The sequence below is a fragment of the Drosophila serrata genome, unplaced genomic scaffold (genome assembly GCF_035046125.1).
Source record: "Drosophila serrata isolate PLE 108 unplaced genomic scaffold, ASM3504612v1 contig_320, whole genome shotgun sequence".
Taxonomy (NCBI): Eukaryota; Metazoa; Arthropoda; class Insecta; order Diptera; family Drosophilidae; genus Drosophila; species Drosophila serrata.
Window position 1 is genome coordinate 41,857 of NW_028257218.1, and position 20,996 is coordinate 62,852.

A 20,996-nucleotide genomic window follows, 5' to 3' on the forward strand; every position below is an offset into this window, starting at 1 on the left:
ATGTCATTGCACACACTCCAACACTGATAAAAAGTTTTTACAGGAATAAGGAAATTTGTGTCAAATACTATTATAAATATAATATAACAATAAATGATATATACATATATATGTATAAAAATAGTTAAGTTCTGCTGTAATTTTATTTTGTATTTATTTCTTAAATTTGAGTAATAGAAACATATTTCTTTCTCTGCTTCCCTCTTTTTTCCTCAACGCACTTGGAAAATTTCCCGTATGTGCTGCAGGAGAGGAAACTTTGTCTTTTTGGCATTTCATTTCCTTCATTTCAGCCGTTTTGCACCTCGGAGGGGTTTTCCTTTTCTTTTCTTCTATTCATTTTTTGTTTTTATGTGGGCGTTACAGTGTCTCCTCTTATTTTCACCCTAGTTGTTGTTGCTTAATTTAATGCTCGAGTGCCTATTTAAATTTCTGTCCCTCATCGCCGCGTCTGCATTTCCAATATTGTTTTGTCATTTGCGTTTGGTTTTATACATAATATTTTCCTTTCGTTTCGCAGAGAAATCAATCAGCGACCGGCACGTGTGTGCATTGATAACATTGCCAATAATAGGAAAGAGAAATGTATTTTTGGCAGCCCATGAAAATACATACATCTCAACTTTTCGCAGCGAGTTAGTGTTTGTTTGTGCGATGGCTGGAAAAGATGAAAACAATTTGTGTGTAGCACACTTTTGGCCAGAATAATTTCTTTTCAGAGGAAATGGGAATGGAGAAGTTTGAACAACATCAAAGGATGCCTGGCTACAAATTTAAAATTTTGGTAATTATTATTGATTGATTCAGATAATGAAATATTATAGAAAGAAGTTAATTTGCAGGGATTAATATATTTTTATACGTGTATGAAAATACTGGAATAATAGAAATTTGAAAAGAGTTCAAGAAATTTAAAAAACCATCAATTGTTAGTTCAAACTAAAGGAAGAATTTATACAAAAGAATATGTAAAAAAATTAAAAGTTTTAATTAAATATGATTGGTTTATTTTTGCCTTAGCTTAAAAGAAAATTAAGCAAATCCTTATTATTCTTTGACATATCTGTTTTTACAGAATAAAACAGTCTTTAAAAGGTTGAAAATATACAAAGTATAAAGTCTTATTTAAATTAATATCAATCTTAACTTTGACGTAAAGGTAATAACAATTTCATTAGCTTGTAAAAATACAAAACCTATTTTGACTTACAAAACTACACTTTAGTTTCGCTTCACTTTTCCCCCCTGAGTGTTCTTTCCCCCCGAAACTAGTTTGTTCATCAGTCTCAAAATGGCGAATGGCAATACAATTAGCAGGAAAATTGCAACTCCTAATAGTATAAGTAGGACATCCACATTGTGATATTGCCACCAGTTCAGCCTTTGGGCGGCACTCTTTAAATAAGCAGCTCCTTGATGCCGGGTCACGTGTTCCACCCAGTACACGGCATTCTCCAAGGGCGTCTGCTGCTGATCTCGATACCTAAAGGACATGCCCCGCACTACCTCCGTGTAGGATGCTTCGCTGGTAATCCTCTCAATGGCCGCCCGGAAGTCCTGAGCCTTCAACGCCTTAAAATCCAACATAATGCCATATCCAGTTTGCTCGGCATGAGCCATGTTGAAGAATTGATCGCTGAAAATCGATAAACCAATCACAGGTTTTCCATGGTAAATAGACTCCGTTGTGCTCAGCATGCCTCCATGTGTGGCAAAGGCCAAAACCTTCGGATGGGCTAGAATGTCGGTCTGTGGAAACCAATCGGAAATGTAGACATTATCCGGCTTATTGGGCAGATTCTCCTGCTCGAATTTCCACAGAACACGCTGCTTGAGACCCCTAAAGGCTTTCAGGATCTCTTCAACCTTTGCCGGTGGCAAGTCCTTGCTCTTGAGATTGGAACCCATGGAGAAATAGATGACTCCATGCTCTGATTCATTGAGGAACTTCTCAATGCGCTCGGGCAATGGACTTAGCTTTCCGTCAATATGCATGCCACCCACTTCGATCATGTTGGGTGCATATGGACGCGGAAAACTGAGAGACACATGCTGATTGATCAGCACCAGAGAGGCATTCCGACGCATCTCATAGAAAATTTGCTTATTTTCCGGGAAGAACTCCTTGTATAGTTGGTCTTGTCCTGGCAGGTAATAATAGTCCAGGAGCAGTCTTTCATAGGCCAGGAAGGCAACATTGGCAAGACGTTCGTATAGAGACATGTGATCATTGAAAGGCAACATTATGTGGGGCACAAAGGAAGCAGGAGCTGGGGAACCAACCTGTAATAAAAATTCATAAGAATATTAATGATTTTGGTTTAATCTTATTAAAGATTAAAAAATTAACAATTTCATTAAAGAGAATATTGTTAATTTAGGAAATTTACAATAATAAATGTAAGTTAAACCATATCTTACCATATCTGTAATAAAGGTAAGACCACCACCGGTGCTTAGTCCAATTAGTGGAGCCTTGAAGTGCTCGGCCAAGCCATAGTGGGCATCATTATAGAAGGTTTCACATATTACAGCATCGAAGGTACTATTGCTCTTTAAGAGCTCCAGGAAGTTGGGTTCCTCAAATAGAGCTCTGGTCAGCCGAAAACCCATTTGATAATGATCAATAAGTTTCTGTGTGACAGGTTTCTGAATAGAAGCCCATAAGCCAGCCAAGTCACCTATAACAAGATTTAATTTATTTCATAAAACATTTAAATTGCCTTTCCTAGTACTCACCCTTCATTGCATTTATAACATTTGGTATATAAATATCATGATAACCAGGTATGGGTTTCTTTAAAGGAAACACAGATGCCACAGTGATCTCATGACCGGCCTGGACCAATCCCTTGGCCAGGGCATGACCCACATTGAAGTGCGAACGGCCGGGAGAGGTCAAGATCATGAGGAACTTGTAGCCACCTGTTGATCCCAAGCTAATTATTAGCGCCAAGATCAAGGTAAATAAACGCATGGTGATGAAAATCAACCAAAGAAACCCAACACCGAGAACCAAACCGAACACGCTGCTTCACAAGACTAAAAATGTTTGCCGCACTGAAGCTACAATTTATATAGATATCAAGAGTATATATGTAATAGATATATATACACACTCGATTATTGTGAAATTCTCGGTTGCGTGAGGTTTAGCACACAGACTGGACACAAGCCAAATGGTAAATATTAATGCTTTGATTGTGGAAAAACATAAATCGTTTAAGTGGACTTTTGAATACTCTTAAAATTATAATAGATTAAAAAATTTATAAATACGGGCGATCGATTTTTGTTTCTTAAGAAGGCAATTATATCATCTACATATTTATTTTTATTTTTTATATAACCTTTATATATATATTATTTTATATCAGGTTAGGGTATATTTAAGAGAATTATGTAGATCTTAAAAGTGCCGATCAATCAGAATTTGAATTAAGTAACTTAAGTTCCTACCATGTGGGCTCTCCCTCTCTCTCATTCTCTCTGCCAAACAAAACGTGTTTGACTCAATTCAAAGCTTTTAATCTAAGAGATAAAGTATAAATAAAGAGCACAGATAACAACATTTAAGAGAACCAGTTTGACTGACAATTAAAACAAAAATTTGTTAAATGCTTTTTAGAAAAAACATATTATAAGAGACAGATTTATAATAAGGTTTCTTCTCTAAATAATGTATGTTAACTTAATATCACAAGTTACGACTCTAATTTCTATTTATATAGAAATTTGGAATCAAGTTCATTATAACCGCTCGAATCTTATCACTGACCTAATCCACTCGCCTTTTATTTCTTATCTGGGCTATAAGTAGCTGTGCCACCCCTTGGTTCTTCACAGTCTGGTTTGAAAATTCAAAAGTGTTGTGTGGCAATGCGTTGCTTTCTTAATTTTCTGCCTTTTCTGCTTACCATGGCCTTGGTGGGTCAGGCATGTGGTTACTCTTACCTGATGGTGATGCACACCGCCTCCAAATCGCACCACCTTGTGGGTGAGGCACTGGCCAAAGGATTAATAACTGCCGGTCATGAGGTCAGCATAATATCACCATTTCCCCAGAAGAAGCCTATCAAAAACCTCATAGACATTGACACGCCAAACACTATCAAAATAATGGAAGGTGAGTCGTAATATTATCTGGGAGTTCCCTCGATCTGTCACGTATGGCTTATCGTCACAACATTTACTGATAATAAAAACGTGCATCGAAATCTCAGTTGGTAATCAAGGAAACTACAATGTTATCTAAATATAAAAAGATCCAAATATAATATGTAATTAATATCCATTTGTTTCCTTTAAACCCTTAAGCTTACAAATCAAGGATCTTACAAAATATGAAAAAATCATTGGTTTTGCGCTATCCCCTCATGCATGGAATGGGATTGGATCTGACAGAAGTTCTTCTGGTGGCCCCGGAGGTGCAGGAGCTCCTCGGACGAAATCGAACCTTCGATGCCGTCATCTGTGAGACATTCATGAACGACGCCCACTATGGATTTGCTGAACACTTTGGAGCACCACTTATCACGCTGAGCCCTCTGGGAGCCACTGGCTGGACCTCAGATCTGGTGGGCACACCCTCTCCTCCTTCGTATGTTCCGCACTTCTTATTGCCATTCGACGATCATATGGATTTCTGGCAGAGAGCCCAGAATCTAGGATTCCAGGCATACGAATATATTTACCATTATTTGGTCTATCTACCCAAACAGGACGCTATGTATAGAAAGTACTTTCCAAACAATAAGCAGGACTTTTATAAGATGCGCAGAGACACTTCGTTGGTCCTGCTAAACAATCATGTTTCACTGAGCAATCCGCGTCCCTATTCGCCCAATATGATTGAGGTCGGTGGAATGCACGTGAGTCGGAAGGATCCAAAGCCCCTGCCCAAGGATATTCGGGAATTCATCGAGGGAGCCGAACATGGTGTGATCTATTTTTCCCTGGGCTCCAATCTCAAGAGCAAGGACTTGCCAGAGGAAAAACGAAAGGCCTTTGTGGAGACCCTAAAGGGTCTCAAGTTCCGAGTGCTCTGGAAATACGAAGATGACAACTTTGCCGACAAGCCTGCCAACGTGTTTATATCTAAATGGTTCCCGCAGGACGACATCCTGGCCCACGAGAAGGTCATAGCCTTCATAACCCATGGCGGACTCTTGAGCACCATGGAGACCATTTACCATGGTAAACCGGTCGTGGGGATCCCCTTCTTTGGGGATCAGTTTATGAACATGGCACGAGCTGAGCAATTGGGCTATGGAATCACTGTAAGATATGGCCAACTCACAGCTTCTCGTTTCCGTTCCGCCATCGATCGGATCACCAGTGACCCCAGCTATATGCAGCGGGTCAAGGCCATGTCCAGCCAGTTTCGAGATCAGAAGGAGACACCCCTGGAGAGGGCTGTTTATTGGGTGGAGCACGTGACACGGCAGAAGGGAGCCAAGTACCTAAGGAGTGCCTCGCAGGATCTGAGTTTTGTAGAGTACCACAATTTGGACGTTTTGGCAGGATTCTTCGCTATTTTGGGTTTGGTTTTGGTTTTATTCATGCTTCTAATACGATTTGTTTCTATTAAAGTGAAAGGTTCTAAAGCGAAAACTTTAAAACAGAAGACTAATTAGACATAGTTTTAAATGTGTATCAAAATAAATAATATATATTTAGTACAAATATTGAAATGTAATTTATATTTAGATATTTTTATACATTTAAAAACTAATAAACTATTGTCAGAGACAATTAAAAAACATTATTTTATTACTTTAATTAAGAGTTCGAATTTATATTAAACGAGAATGAATAGTTTAAATGAGAAAATGTTATCACTTTTGGGAATTTATAAATATATTGAATACGATTTACAATAATATAATAATATATTTATTTTATTTTGATAACACAAATTGCTGAGTTTATATTTTTGTGTTTCAAGATTAAAAAAAAAGGGCTTGAGGTTGGGTTTCTAAAAAAAATATATTTATATTCGTAATAAATTTAAGAAAAAAAATAAGAAACTGACAGTTTTAAAAATTTGTTATAATAGCGAACAAAAGCCATATTGAAAAAGATGAACCATACTTATATATTAAGATTATTAAATGAATAAATTTATATTATAAAAGTTATACAACAAATGGAACAACTAATTTCTGAAACCGAAATGTATATATTCTTGCAGTTTAAATTAAATTATAGGATCAAATCGGATATTCATCATAACTAAGCTAAAAATATTAGAATTTTTGGAATTGATTTGTTTTATATAATCACCCGCAAATCAAAGTTTTTAAAAAATCATAAATAAGCCAAGAAAGCATTAATTCAATTAGTTTATAAAGCTTTTCCATGATATTTGTTATAAGGTTAATAAATTGGCATTGTTATATTAACCATTTATGAAATGTTCAAAAAATTTCACATTTTTGTTGGTTTGCTGCAGATGCCTAGAGTCTAGACCGACTTTTCTATTGGTTCTGATCACTATTTTCTTTATAGGGTCGGAATAAACTATTTCATAGCGTTTCAATAACCCGCTAGTTTATAAAAATCCCATTGCTAAAGTAATATTTTGTTCTCGAATCTGTAGGAACATAATTATGAAAAAATATACAACATTTACTATAATAACTTTATAATATTCATTACATCTAGATTTTGTGGTATAAACACAATGGGTCAACGAGGTGTTAATTATATTTTCATTTTTGTTGCTGGCCTAGATGAACCCTTTTAAAATTAAAACGACTACACCCATAACACTAGACGACCGTTTATTATCATCGAACAAAAAACAATCATAAATTATATTATACACACACGTATAAAATCCAAACAAAATTCTTGTTTAATCTATCAAAAGTTAGCGGCCAAAACAAAACAAAGGAGAGAATATAGATAGAAAACGAAACAGAACCCGTAATTCGAGAGAGAGAAGCGAAAACACTGCCGCCTTGTATAGATTTTCGATCGTGAGCAGACTAAATGATTTTGAGGGGGCATTTTTGGCTGAGTAACGATGATGAAAAGAGAACTACTGAAATATAGAAATATGGCGCGACAGGGAGAATAAACTTGCTGATTATCGACAGGTCAGAGCGGTAACGAGAGAGAACTGTGAGACCTAACCCAACGCTTATAATTACCTCATCGCAGTCCCAAGTCAGCTCAGTTTATTTCAAGGCGCCAAGCCTTCAGTATCGATGATAGCAGCTCCCGAAAACACCATCGTCCGCTGATAACAATAAGCAAGAGCATATATTTCACAACTAATGACAATTTAGTCCCATTAATTGCTTAGAATTTATGAGCCGGAGAACAGTGAGAATGAAACCAACAGGTGGTCAAACGAGTTTCTTGGGCCTACTGCTGCTTTGCCTGCTGAGCTGCGTGTCGGCCTATAATTATCTGGTTGTGCTCCATACCGCCGCCCGATCCCACTACCATGTGGGATCAGCCCTGGCCAAGGGATTAGCCAGTGCCGGGCATCAGGTCACCCTTGTGTCACCCTTCGAGCTAAAGAAGCCCATCAAAAATATAAAGGATGTGACAGCCAAAGGCATTATAGCCAGCATGGAGGGTGAGTTTGGTTCCGAGTAAAATTCTCTCTGATTGGAGAATTATACAATAGTTGGTAATTGAAGTGCTGTAAATTACCACCTATAATTCATTTTTGCAATTTGTTATTTCTGTAGTTTTCTATAATATTTTCACGCTAACTCATTTGTTTGTAACTGAAATTCCTAGACAAGTAATTATATTTCTTTGCGTAAACAAGCTCAGCTTTGTCTTACAAAAGTGTCACCAGTTAAAGGTTTTAGAGCTTAGACCATATGTTTATTTAAATGAAAAAGAAAACAAGATTACAACTGGTTCAAGTTATTTTTAGCTTTCTGAAATAAAACATAATATCGATTTGTATAAAATCAAATTAATAATTTTTCTGCCTTGAGGTCTGCTAACTTTTACGAAATAAAATTGTCGAAGGCATATATTTTAATTAAATATTTATAACAAATATAATTACTACTAATATTTACGCAGTACATTTCAATATTTCATCATATTTTCCATGCTGACTTATTTCAAGTTACCTTATCCAAAGTTAACATAACAGTTAAACAAGAGTACAAAGTCCTCTTTATAGACTTGTCTTGTGAATAGCTAAGCATTTATATTATATTTAATATTTCATTTTTTTGTGGACCATAAAAACCCCAGTCTAAAATTACTTTATGCTGAATACAATAAAAGATTACGCTGATAGCTTAATATTATCTTGCCTTCTTATCACACTTTTGATAACAACTAAGCTTCTTTGATTGGAAATATTATGTAAAATATTTGAAATCAACTACGATTACAAGCACATTTCCTTAGCTGCTTTTTTAATTTTTAAAAATTTTCAGGACGAATGACCAACTTGCTCGAAAGTTCCAAGCAGCCGATAATCAAGCAGATCGTGGAGTTTCATAAAATGGGAATTGAAATAACCGATACTTTGCTAAGTGATCCCGGTGTGATTGAGCTTATGAAAACGAATCAGACTTTTGATGCTGTGATATGTGAGGTTTTCCTCAATGAAGCCCATTTTGGCCTGGCCGAGCATTTCAAGGCCCCGCTGATAGGAGTGGGCACCTTTGGAGCCATTAGCTGGAATACAGATCTGGTGAGCAGAAATATTACAATTACTAAGAGCTCCTTAAACTAATTAATCCTTTTCCTCAATCTTAATAGGTTGGCACACCATCCCCGCCGTCGTATGTGCCACATGCCATGCTCAAGTTTAGCGATCACATGTCCTTTGTGGAACGTGTGGCCAATCTGGCCTTTGCCACCTATGAGTACCTGTTCCTCAACTTTATCTATTTGCCACGACAAGAGGTCCTGTACCGAAAGTATTTCCCCAACAACAAGCAGGACTTTTACGATATGCGCAGGAATACAGCTCTAGTGCTTTTGAATCAACATGTCTCACTCAGTTTCCCGAGACCCTACTCCCCCAACATGATCGAGGTGGGCGGCATGCATATTAACCGCAAACGCAACCCTCTGCCCAAGGACATTGAGGCATTTATCGAGGGAGCCGAGCATGGAGTCATCTACTTCTCTATGGGTTCCAATTTGAAGAGCAAGACCTTGCCGCTGGACAAGAGGCAGGCATTGATCGACACTTTTGCCCAACTGAAGCAGCGAGTGCTGTGGAAGTTCGAGGATACCAACTTGCCTGGTAAACCTGATAATGTCTTCATTTCCGACTGGTTCCCCCAGGACGATATCCTGGCTCATGATAATGTGATTGCCTTCATCACACACGGAGGTCTTCTGAGTACCACGGAATCGATTTACCATCGCAAACCCTTTGTAGGCATCCCGATCTTTGGGGATCAATTTTTGAACATGGCCCGGGCTGAGCAGAATGGCTATGGTGTGACCGTAAACTACGAGGAACTGACTGCTCCCAGACTCCTGGCAGCTATTCAGCGACTTATTCAGGATCCTGAGGCCACCCAAAAGGTGCGCGACATGTCCGACAGGTATCGGGATCAACCGCAGAAGCCCCTCGAGCGAGCCGTGTTCTGGGTAGAGCATGTGTCCCGACACAAGGGTGCCAAGTATCTAAGGAGCGCCTCTCAGGATCTGAATTTCATTCAGTATCACAGCCTGGATACTATGCTGGTCCTTTACGGTGGCATTGCATTTGTGATATTCTGCATTATGCTGCTCATACGTCGAATTTTCCGCTTTCTGCAGGAATTGTTTATAAAGAATGATACTCCTAAGCAAAAGCCGAAGGTCAAGCGTAATTAAGAACCAGAAACTGTTAAAAGTAAGAATACCTTTAGAATAAATACGGTGATATGTTTTAAAAGTTTGTATTTATTTAATATCCTGAGGGAAGCAGAAAGATATTGTTTCTACAGTCATAAAAAGCCCAAGCAAATATAAAAAATTGTATACCTTAATAATTCAAGACAGACAATTCGATTCAGTTTTCTTTTTTAAAATAAAAAAATACTTTATATATAGATGATATTGATGTTGTTGTACAAGTCGTGAAAATTTTATTTGATTTTTCAGTGTGTTGTGCGGTTGGTTCCAGCCTGCGGCTCAAAACTTGTAAACTAAAACGGAAAATATTGTGAACTTCTATCGAAAAAATAATTCCTTGCCATACCATTCTCTCTTTTGCCCTTCTCTTTCTCTGCTGATTTTATTCCTCTTTATAGTTTTATACCCTAAAAAATGTTATATTTGCTTTGAAGACTTTGAATCCTTTATTTATATTTTATTCAAAGAAGAAATTACAATAAAATAGATCCTAACGAACTTTAACGTTTGGAATTTAGTAAAACAATAATGAGTATATTTTATTACTGCAGAAGTAGATTCCATTTTTAATGAATTTATAATGAATTGCATAAGTTTAATTGTTATATTATTAATTATTTATAAAATCAAATGACAAATGCTTAGAAACTAAAATCAAACATTTTGATTTCTGATTGATATATACTTTAAAATAATTTTCCCTCTGAAGAAATGGCATACTTAATGCAAACCTTGACTGTAATTTATTGTCTCTTTTATTTTTCAGAGCATTGAAAATTCGGCTTATAGTTTTCTTCATTGGATCCTTTTCTCTTTGCCCGCATCAGCAGCTCTCCCCCTTGTGTTGCAAGTTGCACATAGTTAACGCTTCAGTTGTAAAAATGCCCATCAGCGCGTTCAAATTTTTAACAGCAACCAAACTGAGTGCCACGCCCACTCACGCTGCCACTCCCACAAAAGGGCCGCAGGCAAAATGCTTTTATTTTCCTTACCGTGCATCCTCCCCCTATTTTCACCAATCTCCCCCTTGATCCTCCCTACCCCCGATCCCTTGGGCTGGCAAAAGGCGTGTAAAAGTTTTAGCGCAACTTATTGAAACTGTTTTGGGCCATGGCCATGCTGCTGGAAAATCAGCGTCCGTCGCGGAAATGTTGACGGCTTTAATACCGAACCAACTGTAAAAAGTGTGGCCAAGATGCCCTTGCTTTTGTGCCATTAAATTTGTGGTATATAAATAAAAACCATGGGAGATTGGGTTCTTTAGATAGAAACAAAGAAATGAATAAAAGAAAATTTTAAATAATTAGAAAATGATTAATGAAGAATAAACAAATAAGGCTTTGCCATCGTCACCTTAAAATTGACAAAATTCGCACTTTTTTCCCTTGCAGGGTATTACAATTTCAGTCAGAGGATTGCAACGCAGTAAAGGAGGCACCTCCGACCATTTAAAGTATATATATTCTTGATCAGGAACAACAGCCAAGTCGATCTAGCCATGTCCGTCTGTCCGTCTGTCCGTCTGTCCGTCTGTCCGTCTGTCCGTCTGTCCGTCTGTCCTTCTGTCCGTCTGTCCGTCTGTCCGTTTCTACGCAAACTAGTCTCTCAGTTTTGAAGGTATCTGAATGAAACTTTGTAGTTAGCCTTCTATATACTTTCACTCATATATATGTCGGAACGGGCCAGATCGGACGACTATATCATATAGCTGCCATAGGAATAATCGGAAAATTTTAACAAAAAAAAATATAACATTTTTAGTTTTCAACAGAATTTGATCAAATTTGAGATATAGCCATTTTATTATACTCTACAATTTTGTGTAATATTTTATTATTTATTTATTTGATTATATTTAAATTGTTTAAATCGGACTACTATTTCATATAGGAACGATCGCGAAATGAATTCAATTAAAAATTATAATTTATTTATTTATTTATATTAGTCTTAAATTTGTGTCAAATTTCATGAAAATCGGACGACTATATCATATAGGTGCCATACAAACGATCGTTTGATGTAGAGGAAAAATGCAAATCTGTGAATGTAAAACTGCATATATAATATGAATAGGTGCATGAAATGAAAGCCGGTATTACTTCATAATTTTTTAACATAAATATATATAATTTATATGGATTCCTAGTCATAGAAGTTCTATCTTCAGCGTGCCAAAGTTAGCTTCATTTCTTGTTATTATTTTATTATAAATACTACTTACTGTATTTCATATTATAGCCACATAAAATAGATATGTATGTATTGTAGACATTTGAAGTTCAATAAAAAATACTAATTTTATAGAAATGCTTTAATAGTTAATTATTAATGTCTCTTAATATAAATATCAAAAAAAAAATTTTTCGGTGCACAATATAATTAATTTGTGATTGAATATTGACTTACTATAAACTTGTTGGGGACATTCCCATAGATTGACACAGAAACTAATTCAATTTGACGCCAACTAATATTTACCACACGACATATATTTAGAACAAGATCTCAACTAAAATTACGAATTAATGAAATTGGTCACAATATTATAAAATGAATTATTAAATAATTAAATATATATTTCCTTATGAATATTAATTATTAAATGTTTAAGTTTATTTACTCATCACTCATTAAGTATTAGAATTGATATTAAGAAAAAAATATATATATTCTTAATGAATGAAAACTTAGTTTTGCGCTCGCAATCTTTAAAACTTATACTTAAAGATGAAAAATATATATATCATTTACCACCTGATGTTATAAAAAGAATATTCTTTCTTTCATTCCTTTGTTCTTATCTGCAACGACTATTCAGCTGTTCGGCAACGTCTTCTATAGGTATAAAACTGATCGTTTTTTACAAAAATGTCCAAGTGATCTCATTATTATGCCCGTTCAGAACCCAATCGTCGGTGGGTAAAGCCCCAGATGCGATTTTCAGGCACTTACTTAGCTTACTATAAAGGTGACAGCGGAATCTTTTACAAACTCAGTCAAAATCGTGTAGCAAGATGAACAAGATGTTGGTTGTGGAACTGCTGGTTCTGCTGGCCAGCTCATCGGTTTTTTCCATCGAAGTTGATACAGATCTGGGTCGCATTCGAGGAGTAAATCTTACCTCCCGATTGGGCTTAAGTTTCCATGCTTTTCGAGGTATTCGGTATGCAGAACCGGCTTTGGGTGCTTTGCGCTTCGTGAATCCTCAGCCCGTGAAGTCCTGGTCTCCCGAGACTTTTGATGCCAGCGAAGATGGACCAATGTGTCCGCAGCCATGGGATAATATGACCGATGTCTCGGAGGATTGCCTGCGTCTTAATGTTTACACAAAGGATTTAAAGGCACGAAAACCGGTGATTGTTTTCCTGCATCCAGGTGGATTTTATGTGTTCTCCGGGCAGAGCAAATACTTGGCTGGACCAGAGCCTTTCATGGATCGTGATTGTGTCTTGGTCTCGTTGAATTATCGCCTGGGCAGCTTGGGATTCCTGGCCACCGGCACTAAGGAAGCACCCGGAAATGCGGGTCTTAAGGATCAGGTAATGGCACTGCGCTGGATCCAGAAGCACATACATCGCTTTGGTGGTGATCCTGGAAGTGTAACCCTTTTGGGGTACAGTGCGGGCAGTATCAGCATTGGTCTGCACATGATCTCACCAATGTCGCGGGGTCTCTTCCATCGCGGAATCTGCATGAGTGCCTCTCCATATGGACCTGCTAAATACAAAGGCAATGACCTTCAGTTGGCCCAACGTCAGGCGAGGCTATTGAAGTGTCCCCAGGAACCTGTGGCGGAAATGGTGGAGTGCATGAGACGGAAACCTTACTTGGACTATGTGAGCACCTACAATGGAATGTTCGAGTTTGGCTGGAATCCCGTGCTCAACTGGAGGATCGTAATCGAAGAGGACTTTGGTCAGGAGCGGTTTCTCATCGAGGATCCCTTTAAGACCGCCCGGCGTGGTGACTTCTACAAGGTGCCTCTTATCACTGGAATCACTGAGTTTGAGTTTATATCTGCAGCATTTTGTGAGTATTATTTATCGATGTTTCATTGTATTATAATTGAAACTTATAATTTTTATACCCTCTTTCCAGGGGATCTCCGGAACCAAAGCATCGTTAGCAAATACAATTCAGACTGGGAACATTTTGCTCCCATTTCTTTGATTTTGGATCGTGACTCGAATCATTCAAGTACAGCCAGTCGCATTTTAAGAGAGAAATATATGCCTGAGAGCCGTGACAAACTGGAGTATCCAAAGTCGCTTAAGGGTTTAGGAGAACTCTATAGCGATGCCTTGATTGGAGTGGCCTTTAATCGATTTCTCCGCCTGATGGCCCCGCATACACCGATCTACACGTATCTGTTTCGGTACAAGGGTAGATATAGTTTCCTGAAAAACACCGATACCCAAGAAGCAATGGGTAAGTATACACTTTAAATCGGGGGATTATGTGCTGTATAAATCATCTATTTACTTGTAGGTCCGGTACACCATGATGAGCTCTTGTATTTGTTCCATGTGGGTCTCATAGGTCCTTTATTAAAACGGGAGGATCCTGAGAACTTAACTATAGAGCGTTTGACACGCATGTGGATGGAATTTGCTAAAAAGGGGTGAGTATTAAATTTAAATAAATCGAACTATATTTATAATTATGTCTGTTTTTAATTAGTGATCCCCACAACAAGGACGATGAATACCTGAAAGACCTTAACTGGCCGCGATACTGTGCCGAAAAGAAAGATTATTTGGAAATTGGTAACGATTTGACAGCAAAAACTGGTGGCTTTTTTCTAAATCGATATCATATTTGGGATGAGTTGTTTCCTTTGAACAGCTTTTAATTACTGTTTTTATTCCATTATTTTTATTATTATTTTTTGATTACATTTAAATCTTGAACATTTTACAAAATATCTATAAAATGGTGTTATGCAATGGAGTGAAATAAATATATATTATTCAGCCTGCTTATTAATTTAATATCTTTTTTATACATTAGGGACTTATAGTAAAAGGGTTTTATGAAATGTATTCATTATAGTAAAGTAAATAATACAGTTTCATTCCTTAAACTTAAATCAAAGCCCCACAAAAAAGTCCATCATTAGTTCCATTAGTCATCGAATTCTCACAACAAATGTAAAACATGTCAACTTAAAAGGCAGCAAATCGGAAACCTTAAAAACGGAAGACACCCTCATCTCCTGTCTGACATTGCACACAAATTAAAAGACAAAAAACCTGACGAAATGCATGAGTGCATAACTATTGTCAGGTGAACGAGCATCGAGCATGGCACTGGATTCATATTTTTCACCAATTTAGAGACGACTTTTCTCGACTTTCGCCCTGCCCAAATTGTTGTAAAAGAATATGCGAGTAAAAATGTGAGCTAATAAAAAAGAGAGATGCTGTGCACCAACCGATTTGCTGCGACAACTTACAGATGAGATTCAGTCGAAAGAAGTCAGCTGATATTTCGACACATTTCCGAGAGTGCAAATTGGAATTGCTGACATTGGGTAAATAATAGTTTGCTTGAGATGCAAGTGTGACAATGTTTTGGCAATTAAATTGAGAATCCTGCAGGATTCAGAAGCCAATAATAAGAGTTTTTTGCTATATCACCAACATCGATAATCAACAGCTCATTAAAAACGCGTCGAACCACAAAACAGGACATCATTAAATTGCCTTATATCCAACATTCGACCACACTCGGCACTTTGAAGGGATCTGTGGGAATGTGGGGCTATCGAATGGGATCAGGTCGAACCCTAAATCGCATGAAATTATCTACATTTGCATACCGAAACACACAAAACACACAGACACACCCAGAGCTAATGGCAGTGGCAGCCACACCACATTTATATAGCTCATGAATTTTTGATTACGCATTTGGCAATGCGGCCAAAAACGGCCAAAAGCATCCGAACCCAAATGAGCCAAACCAATCCAACGGAAGTGACTCCATGCAATTTAATATTACGCATACGCAGCGTATGCAGCTGATTGGCAGCGGTTAATAAATACGAACCAACAGGCGTATACATACCACCGCCGTGCAAATATTTGTATGCGTATTCCATAATTCACTGGACGGCAATCGAGCAGCTTTTGTGTGTGACCAGAGTGCATCGTTATATGATAAATACGCTCATCATGAGTATCCTATCATTTTGGTCGCGGCCTGTGCTATCTGCGGTGAAAGCGTCACTGGAAATCGAGTGTAGATGTGAGCTAAAGTTGCTCAAACTACGCCAAAATCAAGCTAGTTTCGGGTTTATTTTGCCACCATTAAATAGGTAATGGTTATCACGAGCAAGCTTACAATAAAATATCTTTGAAACATATGTTTTTTGGTGTTTAAAAATGTTTTTTGTTCAAGCAATGTTAGTAGAATTGAATTAAATACTAAAAGGTGTGGCAATTTAATTACACGATTTATAGTTTTTATTTAAAATAACTTTCATCCAGTAAGTTGGTATTGAATAAGTATTAGATAATACATATTGTTATTAAGTTTAAATAAAGCCTGTTGGGAATCTAAGTTTTGAGCATCTTTGTGGTAAGTTCTCGATAATTCCACTTTAACTTTATTATAAATATCATTATCTGGATTTGTATTATACAAAAATTCTACAGAACTTCAAATAAAAAACTTGGAATCAAGTTTTGGCCATGGAAAACAATATTTACGACTCAAAAATAAAACTTACATTCAACCCCTCGTTATAAAGGTTATCCCATTTAATCAATTGTTATTATAAAAATGCAAGTGATATAATATGAAGGAAATTATAATTTGTATTTCAATTAAATAACCGCTTAACTCCTCAATTAATGTACTTTCTGTTTTCGGTTCTTCTTAGGACCTCCGCATTGCAGGATCATTCTTAGTGACTTGAGCACAAAAAGGACACACATTATTAATATTATCAAAGAGGCTAGTAAGATAAAGCCCAAGATATCCAGACTATGGTAGGTAAAGAAGTCCAATTCCCTTCCTTCTACCCGCATATAAGTTGCACCCTTGTGCCGCAGGATGTAGTGAGTCCACCAAATGGCATTATCCAAAGGTTTCGTGGGTTGATCCCTATATCGGGCTGCTATGGTTCTCGCAGTAATATCGAAACTTCTTTCGTTTAACAGTCGCATTATTGTGCCCCTAAATTCTTCGGTTGTCATTTCCCAAAAGTTTAAAACCAAACCCAAACCCTGCTGCCTGATATAGTCCATGTTACGGAACTGATCGTAGAAGAATGGCAATCCCAGCATAGGTGTGCCATGGTGTATACTCTCGACAGTGCTCTGTAGTCCTCCGTGGGTGATGAAGAGCTTGACCTTTGGATGCGCCAGGATATCCTGCTGCGGGAACCACTGCTTAATCAATACATTTGAAGGTTTTCCAGCCAGCTGTTCGTCATCGAACTTCCACAGGATTCGTTGTGGTAGACTTTCAAATGTTTCCAGCAATACTTTCACTCGATCTTCTGTTAGTGTCTTGCCCCTCACATTGGTGCCCAAAGAGAAAAATATAAACTCCATCTTCACCTGCACCTTGAATAAAGTCCTCCAAGTCCTGTGTCAAAGGCTTTGGCTGATGATTGATATGCATGCCTCCCACTTCAATCACATTCGGAGCCAATGGTCGTGGCTGAGACAGTGTAAAGTGTTGATTTACAAGCACCAGAGCGAAGTTTCGGGTAATCTCAGATAAAGTTTTCTTATCGGCGATTTTTGGGAAGTATTTCCTGTACAGTGCCTCGTGTTTGTCCTCGTACCGCCATATCCAGTTAACCCAAGATATGGATCGCTCCACAAAGTGAGCTAGACGACCAGAAAAGGTCTTCAGATTGTGAAAGTTAATAGAGGGAGATTGAAGGTAAGACATCGGCGAAATATTGCCCACCAATTCGTCTATCTTCCAGTCGATGCCATATGAAGCTATTCCAATTATTGGAGCCTTAAAGTAGGCTGCCAAGCCATAGAGAGCATCCATTCGCCAGAGATCTATGATAATCAAATCAAATTGTGCTTTTCCGGGCTTAAGAATCTCCCGACGCACTCCGTCATTGTTTAGCACTTTCTTTGCGAGATTCAAGTTGCAATTGTTGATGTAATCATTAGATTCCCAAGTGCCAGGCGAGGTGGTTAAGATTTTTTCAAGTTCTGGAATTTAATTTTAGTTAGAACATTTCTAACACTCTTTTGTAGTTCTTCTTTTTTAAGGTTTATTTTAGACCTTTGTTTTTTATGGTCTTCAGGGTACTTACCCTCATTGTATTCAAATAGTTCCGGAACAAGAATTTCGTAAATATTAACAAAAGGTTCTTCCAACGAAAACGGACTCACCAAGGTTATTTCATGCCCCAAGGAGGCTAAACCTTTAAGATACGGTAACGAGTGATAGTAGTGCGAGTAACCTGGTATAGGATACAAGGCCAGGATGCGAGCAGCGTCCAGATAGCCAGGAATAAGAAACACCAGGAAGCAGAACCATCTCAGACGTAACATAGTTGGACTGGCCATGCGCTACCCTCGAGTTCAGATGAAAGACTGGTAGAGCTCACCAGCCAGGCACGATAAGATTAAGCACAAAATGTTCTTTGGGCATCGGGACCATAAATTTTAAACTTTCCCATTGAGCCAATAAAAGAGAGAGACACCAGGGAAAGAACCTTATTAAAGTGGGCTGTAAATCAACAAACTCCTATCTGGCAGCCCATTTTCTATATTGTTTGTATTTGATTTTTGATTCAAATAATTTACAATTTTTATGTTATTCTTATGTTTAGTAACTGCACCAAAATTGAAATATTAATAATCCTAAAAACATATGTTATTTTCACTGCTCTTTTTGTTTCTTCTTAGAACTTCCAGGTCTAACTAACTTTGATATTTTCCAAAGAATGCTTGTAATTATCACAATAATCAAAAGGGCTGCACCCAAGAGGGTACCAATGACATCCACGCTGTGGTAGGCAAAGAATCCCAAATCCTGGCCAGCGACTCGCATGTGATATGCTCCTTTGTGCCGCAGGACATACTCTGTCCACCAGATGGCCGTGTCCAGTGGCGTCATGGGTTGATCTCGATAACGATCCGACATCTGCTTGGCTGTCTCAGCAAATCGAGGCTCCTTAAGCAGCCGCAGAATGGTCTCCTTAAACTCCTCCTGTGTCATCGTCTTGTGATCCAATCCCAAGCCAAATCCTGCCTGTGTGGCTCGCTTGACATTAAGGAACTGATCATAGAAGAAGGGCAGACCCAGAACCGGTTTGCCATGATGAATACTTTCGATGGTGCTCAGCAATCCGCCGTGGGTGATGAATAACTTCACCTTCGGATGGGCCAGGATGTCGGGTTGGGGGAACCACTTGCTAATGAAAACATTTGCGGGTTTACCCGGCAACTGATCGTCCTCGAATTTCCACAGGACGCGTTGCGGCAGACTGGCAAAGGTTTTCAGTATTAGTTCCCTTCTCTCATCCGGCAGATCCTTGCTCTTGACATTCGAGCCCAGGGAAAAGTAAATCACACCTTGATCCCCAGCACCCTGAATAAAGTCCTCCATTTCCTTGGGTAATGGTGCCGGCTTGTGGGATATATGCAGACCTCCGACCTGGATCATATTCGGAACATAGGGTCGCGGGAAACTCAACGAGAAATGCTGATTGAGAAGCACCAGCGAAAAGTTCCTGTTCAGCTCTGAGAGTGGAACTCTTGCCGAGGCCAATGGGAAGTGCTCTGCATACATTTTCTCCTGTTCCGGCATATGGAAATACCTGTAGTTAAGCCAGCCAATCGAAGTATCCACAAAATTGATAACCCGCTCTGCGAAAGTCATTCGATCGGTGAGACCCGCTGTCACCAGTGGAATATACGACAAAGGTGAGACATTGCCGACCAGCTCATCGATATTATAATCGGTGCCAAAGGTGGAGATGCCAATGATGGGAGCATTGAAGTGAGCTGCAAACCCGTAGTAGGCATCCGTACGGAGAGCCTCCACAATAATAAGATCGTAGTGATCCTTTCCGGGCGGCAGGAGGGTCTCCTGCACCTCCTTGTTGGTGAGAACAGAGCGCGTGACACCCAAAAAGAACTTATTTACAAAGTTGTTCTCCTCCCATATGTTCTTGGGATTGTCAAACTCGTGAATGATATCTAAATATGAAAGTGATTACAACAAATTATGAGATTCAAGATCACTCTTATCTTACTCACCGTTGTAGTTCTTAAACACTTCCAAGACAGGAATATCTCGAAAGTTCTTTACCGGTTTCTTCTGTGGAAAGGCATTGATGGAGGTCACCTCATGACCCCGAGATGCCAGGGTCTTTAAATAGGGCACCACATTGATATACTGCGATGGTCCTGGAAAGGGGAATACGGCCAGTATCCTGGCTGCTTCCAGGCAAGTGGGAAGGATCAACGCAAAACTGAACAGACGAATAGCCAACATGGTCTTGGTCCGGCAAACTCAAGCTATGAACTGAATCTGGAAAAAACATGGAAAAATACGGCTATTAGATAAGACATTGTTGTTAGAGGCAGTAACATGCGATGGCAATTCGTTTGAGATGCGATTACGGAAATTTTGTAGGCGAACCACATCTCACCGTCGCACCCCATCGAAACAAACAATAAGAAAGCTATATTAGGGTATACTAGACTTTGAGATACCTTGAAAAATAAATGATTATGTTAATTAATATAGAAGGTATACCTATATAGGAAAATTCCGCAAAAATTAAACAAGTTTCAGTGGCAGGAATCAATCTGCGGCCACCAAGCAACCTGTTTCTAGAGAGTTTTTTTTTGAAATATTTAAATAATGAAGAGACTATATCGACTTGCCTGGTAACGATATACATAAATGGAGCCTGATAATAATTTAGGTGCTGGGTATACCAATGAATTGCTAAACTGAATTAACAATTGATTGCATTCAGAAAAACAATAAAGAGATTGTTTATATTTAATATTATAATAAGTAAAAACAAAAAATTTATATCACTTAAATTAAAGTGTTACTAATCTTATCTAATCCCCTTTTTTATTTTTAATAATAATTTTTCCTTCTATATTTTTTCGAAGTGTAATGTTTGTATTTGCGATAGACCGAATTTA

The 20,996-nt window shown here is 38.1% G+C and overlaps 5 protein-coding genes and 1 pseudogene across 6 annotated transcripts; 3 read left to right on the forward strand and 3 right to left on the reverse strand.

The window, feature by feature from the left end:
* Nucleotides 1-984: 984 nt before the first annotated feature.
* On the reverse strand, nucleotides 985-3,049 carry Ugt302K1 (UDP-glycosyltransferase family 302 member K1). Its single transcript, XM_020957341.2, has 3 exons — nucleotides 2,740-3,049; nucleotides 2,422-2,681; nucleotides 985-2,283 (listed from the first exon to the last, which is right to left on the reverse strand). Exons 1-3 carry the CDS (start codon nucleotides 2,975-2,977, stop codon nucleotides 1,222-1,224), a joined length of 1,560 nt encoding a protein of 519 aa, XP_020813000.2. The 5' UTR covers nucleotides 2,978-3,049; the 3' UTR covers nucleotides 985-1,221.
* Nucleotides 3,050-3,861: 812 nt separating this feature from the next.
* Nucleotides 3,862-5,762, forward strand: Ugt302E1 (UDP-glycosyltransferase family 302 member E1). Its single transcript, XM_086837544.1, has 2 exons — nucleotides 3,862-4,126; nucleotides 4,318-5,762. Exons 1-2 carry the CDS (start codon nucleotides 3,880-3,882, stop codon nucleotides 5,634-5,636), a joined length of 1,566 nt encoding a protein of 521 aa, XP_086693670.1. The 5' UTR covers nucleotides 3,862-3,879; the 3' UTR covers nucleotides 5,637-5,762.
* Nucleotides 5,763-7,078: 1,316 nt separating this feature from the next.
* On the forward strand, nucleotides 7,079-10,040 carry Ugt302C1 (UDP-glycosyltransferase family 302 member C1). The gene is made up of 3 exons (XM_020957526.2): nucleotides 7,079-7,591; nucleotides 8,421-8,680; nucleotides 8,749-10,040. Exons 1-3 carry the CDS (start codon nucleotides 7,318-7,320, stop codon nucleotides 9,820-9,822), a joined length of 1,608 nt encoding a protein of 535 aa, XP_020813185.2. The 5' UTR covers nucleotides 7,079-7,317; the 3' UTR covers nucleotides 9,823-10,040.
* A 2,780-nt stretch (nucleotides 10,041-12,820) lies between these two features.
* Nucleotides 12,821-14,832, forward strand: LOC110187692 (juvenile hormone esterase). The gene is made up of 4 exons (XM_020957125.2): nucleotides 12,821-13,875; nucleotides 13,945-14,274; nucleotides 14,335-14,467; nucleotides 14,527-14,832. The coding sequence occupies exons 1-4, from the start codon at nucleotides 12,861-12,863 to the stop codon at nucleotides 14,696-14,698; spliced, it is 1,650 nt and encodes a 549-aa protein (XP_020812784.2). The 5' UTR covers nucleotides 12,821-12,860; the 3' UTR covers nucleotides 14,699-14,832.
* A 1,868-nt stretch (nucleotides 14,833-16,700) lies between these two features.
* Nucleotides 16,701-18,451, reverse strand: LOC110187858 (UDP-glucosyltransferase 2-like; annotated as a pseudogene). Its single transcript, XR_015272737.1, has 2 exons — nucleotides 18,137-18,451; nucleotides 16,701-18,032 (listed from the first exon to the last, which is right to left on the reverse strand). The product of XR_015272737.1 is annotated as a UDP-glucosyltransferase 2-like (transcript).
* A 127-nt stretch (nucleotides 18,452-18,578) lies between these two features.
* Nucleotides 18,579-20,465, reverse strand: Ugt35B1 (UDP-glycosyltransferase family 35 member B1). The gene is made up of 2 exons (XM_020957258.2): nucleotides 20,091-20,465; nucleotides 18,579-20,030 (listed from the first exon to the last, which is right to left on the reverse strand). Exons 1-2 carry the CDS (start codon nucleotides 20,326-20,328, stop codon nucleotides 18,709-18,711), a joined length of 1,560 nt encoding a protein of 519 aa, XP_020812917.2. The 5' UTR covers nucleotides 20,329-20,465; the 3' UTR covers nucleotides 18,579-18,708.
* Nucleotides 20,466-20,996: the final 531 nt, after the last annotated feature.

Coding starts and splice junctions, on each gene's coding strand:
- Ugt302K1 (XM_020957341.2), bottom strand. CDS start 2,977: ATGCGTTTATTTACCTTGATCTTGGCGCTAATAATTAGCTTGGGATCA. Junction 2,682..2,739: donor TGTTATAAATGCAATGAAGG/GTGAGTACTAGG, acceptor ATCTTGTTATAG/GTGACTTGGCTGGCTTATGG. Junction 2,284..2,421: donor TTACCTTTATTACAGATATG/GTAAGATATGGT, acceptor TTTTTATTACAG/GTTGGTTCCCCAGCTCCTGC.
- Ugt302E1 (XM_086837544.1), top strand. CDS start 3,880: ATGCGTTGCTTTCTTAATTTTCTGCCTTTTCTGCTTACCATGGCCTTG. Junction 4,127..4,317: donor CACTATCAAAATAATGGAAG/GTGAGTCGTAAT, acceptor TAAACCCTTAAG/CTTACAAATCAAGGATCTTA.
- Ugt302C1 (XM_020957526.2), top strand. CDS start 7,318: ATGAGCCGGAGAACAGTGAGAATGAAACCAACAGGTGGTCAAACGAGT. Junction 7,592..8,420: donor CATTATAGCCAGCATGGAGG/GTGAGTTTGGTT, acceptor AAAAATTTTCAG/GACGAATGACCAACTTGCTC. Junction 8,681..8,748: donor TTAGCTGGAATACAGATCTG/GTGAGCAGAAAT, acceptor CAATCTTAATAG/GTTGGCACACCATCCCCGCC.
- LOC110187692 (XM_020957125.2), top strand. CDS start 12,861: ATGAACAAGATGTTGGTTGTGGAACTGCTGGTTCTGCTGGCCAGCTCA. Junction 13,876..13,944: donor GTTTATATCTGCAGCATTTT/GTGAGTATTATT, acceptor CCCTCTTTCCAG/GGGATCTCCGGAACCAAAGC. Junction 14,468..14,526: donor ATGGAATTTGCTAAAAAGGG/GTGAGTATTAAA, acceptor GTTTTTAATTAG/TGATCCCCACAACAAGGACG.
- Ugt35B1 (XM_020957258.2), bottom strand. CDS start 20,328: ATGTTGGCTATTCGTCTGTTCAGTTTTGCGTTGATCCTTCCCACTTGC. Junction 20,031..20,090: donor AGTGTTTAAGAACTACAACG/GTGAGTAAGATA, acceptor TTTCATATTTAG/ATATCATTCACGAGTTTGAC.